This window comes from Heterodontus francisci, chromosome 37 (genome assembly GCF_036365525.1).
Source record: "Heterodontus francisci isolate sHetFra1 chromosome 37, sHetFra1.hap1, whole genome shotgun sequence".
NCBI lineage: Eukaryota > Metazoa > Chordata > Chondrichthyes > Heterodontiformes > Heterodontidae > Heterodontus > Heterodontus francisci.
Genome location: NC_090407.1, coordinates 9,851,717 through 9,856,222, shown reverse-complemented (window position 1 = coordinate 9,856,222; position 4,506 = coordinate 9,851,717). Strand labels below are relative to the sequence as shown.

The 4,506-nt window shown below is 44.6% G+C and overlaps 1 protein-coding gene across 1 annotated transcript; it reads right to left on the bottom strand.

Moving 5' to 3' along the window:
- Window positions 1–1,145: 1,145 nt before the first annotated feature.
- Window positions 1,146–3,914, bottom strand: her9 (hairy-related 9). Its single transcript, XM_068016756.1, has 4 exons — window positions 3,622–3,914; window positions 3,402–3,497; window positions 3,192–3,279; window positions 1,146–3,045 (listed from the first exon to the last, which is right to left on the bottom strand). The coding sequence occupies exons 1-4, from the start codon at window positions 3,727–3,729 to the stop codon at window positions 2,420–2,422; spliced, it is 918 nt and encodes a 305-aa protein (XP_067872857.1). The 5' UTR covers window positions 3,730–3,914; the 3' UTR covers window positions 1,146–2,419.
- Window positions 3,915–4,506: the final 592 nt, after the last annotated feature.

The following is a 4,506-nucleotide window of genomic DNA, read 5'->3' as shown; positions in this document are numbered from 1 at the left end:
TTGTAAGCTGCCTTATCGTTTTGTTGCTGTCTGATTGCTGGCTGTTTGTTGTTGTCTGGTCCTTGCTGATGTTCCTGGCTGTGTCTGGCAGTATATACACGCGCATTGCAGCCGCTTGTCGACCAGGCAGAGTTCGCTCTGTTCTCACGACCTCTCAGCTCTCCCGTGTCATGTGGGGGCTATTCAGTGCTTGCCAGCAACCCCGAGTGCAAACTGGAAAACGCTCTTTGGCCGCAAGGGAAAACTTCAGCCAACTTTATCTTTCTCTCCTCCCCTCCTGTTCTCTTTCCTAGAATTAAAATAAAAACTGTTGAGTTGTGAGCACGCCACTGCTGGCAAACATTCCAAAAAACTTTTGTTTTGGTATTTCAGTAATAAAAGCCTTGGAATATGTTCGCAGGGGTACATGGCAAACACAGGATGAGGACAAAACTTGGGCACAGATATTTAAAAGCACCTTCGTTGTACCTGAGAATATGTCCATTCTTTTCCTTTTTATTGTTTAGTCGTTTCGCGATTTTGGAATCCAGCTAATGGGGAATTTAGCTGCAGTGTTTGCAAACGCTGGGAACATGGCTAATTAAAAGTGAATGTTGCTGTATGCAAATTATGTATTAAGAGTTATACAGTGCAATTTATTCCTTAAAATTGGTAGCGTTTCCAAATTAATTGTGCATGAGTTTGAAAGATGTATTTGCAATATTTTAAGAATTGCGGAAAAGGACAGTTTTTTTAAAAAAATGAAGGATAAGGAGACTACCAGTTTGCAGAATTTGAAAGGCGGCTGAATTACCCTGGAAATGTGCTGAAGGATGGTATTTTGTAACAGGAGCTGGGTGGTGTAATTGAATAGCAGCGAAGGCAGGCTGTGCAGAGGGTCGAGCACACGGTGCGCCTCACGCCTCTTCGGAAGGCTGTACTCTCAGTACAGGAGCGCCTGTCTCTGGTCACCGAGTGCAAGGGTCCACTCACTTACTCCTATCGCTCACTGTGATTGCTTATAAAGTGTGTGTGAGAAAACGCTCTTTGTGTTTACGTGGGAGATTATGTGTTGGAGAAGGCGGTTGAAAATAAAAATGACCTCAAACACAAAACGTGATTGTTCTATTTAATTTCTTCAGAAATTGTGATGTCTATACATGTAACAATACCGCGTCAGTTCAAATGTAACCGTATCACAGACGGCTCATGAATCATTTTGCAATCTCTGTCTGAACCTGTCAATTTTAGTGTATATTTGTGGCACCTTTCTAATCTACGCCCATCAGCTGGTCAGCTGTCTCTTATCTGTGGCATTTTATCTAATGCATTTTTATAAATTTTAATTGATCAGCTTCCAAGATTCCTACGTATTCAAAGGTTAATGATTTCCCAAATGTGTCACCCTGATGATGCACATCTCCGTGTGTGTATATATATATATATATATATATATATATATAATATGCACTTACAGGGCTGGTGACTGTATGGAAACCTCCGTTTATATGTGAATGCACTTTTATAGAGAGGGATTGGTGGCTACGCAATCCTCTGATTGCACTTAATGTGTTCCCTGGACTTGTTGCCTTCCTAGGCCAGTTGCTGAAGCTCTTGTGACTGCTGCCAGTTATTAACATCCACACTACATTCCCAGGCACTTCAATGGAACTCGCCGTTGCGAGCAGCCCGCTGCATACTCGATGAGACCCCTTTGAGACTCGGCTTTAATTGCTTTTATTCAATGGAGATAAATTCCCCGCCTTTTAGTCGGCGATCTATTCTTTGGAACAATGTTAAGACATTTCCCGCCTTTTGCGATTTTCTGCATTGAGATAAAGCGGGTTGCTGTAGGAAATAACCCCTTTTGTCCAAAAAGGACATGGCAGATGGCGCCGATTATCTTCAAAATTTATTGTAAACCCCTTTTTTTTTTTGAAAAAAAGGGTTGGTTCTATATTCCTTCCGCTGGTGTCTAAAGCATATGCGGGCTGACTAGTGAATGATCTTTAATCCCAAACCAGTACTCTACCAAGACGGGAAGTTTAACTTTCCACTTTCTATCTCCCCTCCTAAACAAGCAGCGACTTATCTAGTATCAGTTAGGACCAACCTCCTTTCTTTCCTTATCAAGAGAATTAGAAAGGGTGACAGCAGTTAAATACTTTATATATAAAAAGTTTTATTTTGCAAGATAAAGGCAAGTCAAAAATAAGTTTACAAAAGACTTTGGTATATCTCACCTATATTGAAACAGGTTTGAAAAATCTAAGACCCCCCATCACAGCAAAATATTTCATTAAAAAAGCAGTTATATGGAAATCAAAGTATACTCTATTTACATCCAAATAAATAGGCGTCTTATCATGATAAGTACAAGTGTCCCGAACAATGGAACAGGTTTAACGGAGCAGTTTTAAAAAGACAAGTCCTTTCAGCTTCACCAGGGTCTCCAGACTGACTCGGAGTTGTCCGGACCTGTGCTCACCCCCAGCGGGCTGTGAGTCTGGGAAACTCCGGAGATGTTTGGCCCGAATGAAACCGATGTCATTCCTTGGACTGGGGATCCAAGTTTGGAGCTCGGGGGCCCCGTTGCCGAGTTGAGTGTCACCGGGAGGTTTGCATTGGCGTACAGGGGGATAACAGGGCCGGCTGTGATCTGTCCGCTGGAGGATGCAAAGGACGGGTTGGGGATCAAGAAGGCGAAGTGTCCGTCTGTGGCAGGCACCAGCTGAAAGCCCCCGTACACCTTGGGGGAGGCAGCTTCAGCTGGACTCAGTTTGCAGGATATGCCGACCCCACCGTTGGCCGGGACCGTGGCTGGAAGTTGGACATGCAGAGGCTGTGAGAGGTGGCCTCCTGGCACGGATACAGGATTGGCAGGAGGCTGAGTGTAATTCATGGCCACCATGTGGCCCAGGCAGCTCGACAAGTGGCTTAAGAGCCGGGTTCTGACATCGGTGTTAACCCCTTCGCAGCTGGAGAGGAAACGAGTCACTTCATTCATGCACTCGTTAAATCCCGCTCTGTATTTGCCCAGGACCGTTGGATCTGCAGTCAAAGCTGCTACATTAAAACAAAAACAAAAACAGTTATAATATTTGATTTGCAACCAAAAAAGTCTTTTACAAGTTGCGATTTCTAACTGGTTCGAAATATCAGTTCTCTTTTTGCTAGCTCACTGCAACAGCCAATATATTTCCTGCACTTACCAGTCATCTGTATACGCTGGAGATTCCGAAGGTGTTTCACTGTCATTTCAAGAATGTCCGCTTTCTCCAACTTGGAGTGTCTGGAACTCTGAAATAAAAGTTTAAAACTATGAATACCTGCTCACATTCCCATCTCAAACATTAACTCCTTAAAACATGGAAGGAAAGCTGGTTAGAAGGTAGTTTTATTTTGCCCTTTTGCCAACTTACATCTTTTTTCAGCGCATCAAGGATCAAAGTTTTAAGTTGACTCAGACTCTCGTTGATTCTCGCCCTGCGCCGTTTTTCCATGATAGGTTTGGAAGACTGTTGAAAGAAAAATAGTTAAGACTTCAGAAACAGCAAAATAAATTAACTTTTTTTTTGTTATGGCTAATGCTCAAACATAAAACTCTGCCTTTAAAAAAAAATGTATTTCAAAAACTTTTACCTTTCTGTTTTCACTTGCGCTTTTTGGTTTATCCGGAGTCTGCGGAGAGGTTGCAGAAGAACCAACAGTGGGGGAAATAGAAGATTTCTCCATCGTGTCAGCTGGCATTTTGAATGTAATTTTTTTTGGGGGGGTGGGGATAGATTATTATGAGAATTGTAATTATATTTGTATCCTCACAGTAATTGCAACAACGCCTTCATGCAATTTCTAATGCTCTCTCTAACTCCTGGTATTTGATTTTGCAAAGCCAGATACAGATACACCTCTGTAGCAATGCTTTAAGTAGCGGGCAGTTGTTGCAAACCTGTATTTATAGCCCGGCGGCCAATCCCAGCTCGTGTGAAACCTTCTCCACATTCTTTCCCACACTCGCCTCAGCCAATGGGTGCGCCGAGTGCGCCGCTAATTGGCTCGTGGGGCGCCATCCCGCTCTTTGATTGGCCGCGGCCCCCGCCAGCTGTCAGTCACGAGCAGGCGAGGCAAAGCACGCGGCACGCGAGGCGGGGTGGGGGGGGGGGTGGTGATGGGGGTGGCTGCCCGCCTGGCAGCCAATGGGCGGTGGGCGCCCGGCGCCTGGCGCGCTGCGATTGGCCGCCGGTAGCCGGAGCTGTCAATCAAAGCGCCTGGGCTAAATCACTGCTGACAGGTGACATCTGTCGGCGCGCGAGGCAGCCGGTGTCAGCCCCCTAAATATCAAGCTGGAGCACGTGCCAAAGTGCTTTGCACAAAAGTTCACCCCCCCCCCCTTCTGCAGTTTAACCATTTGCTTGCTAAATTTTGTTCGCCTAAATTTATTTTTGCATATACGTTGATTTCCTTATTGCCATGCATTGCACCCTGGCAAAGGAATAATGCTACATTTGTGAATTATTTCATTATTAC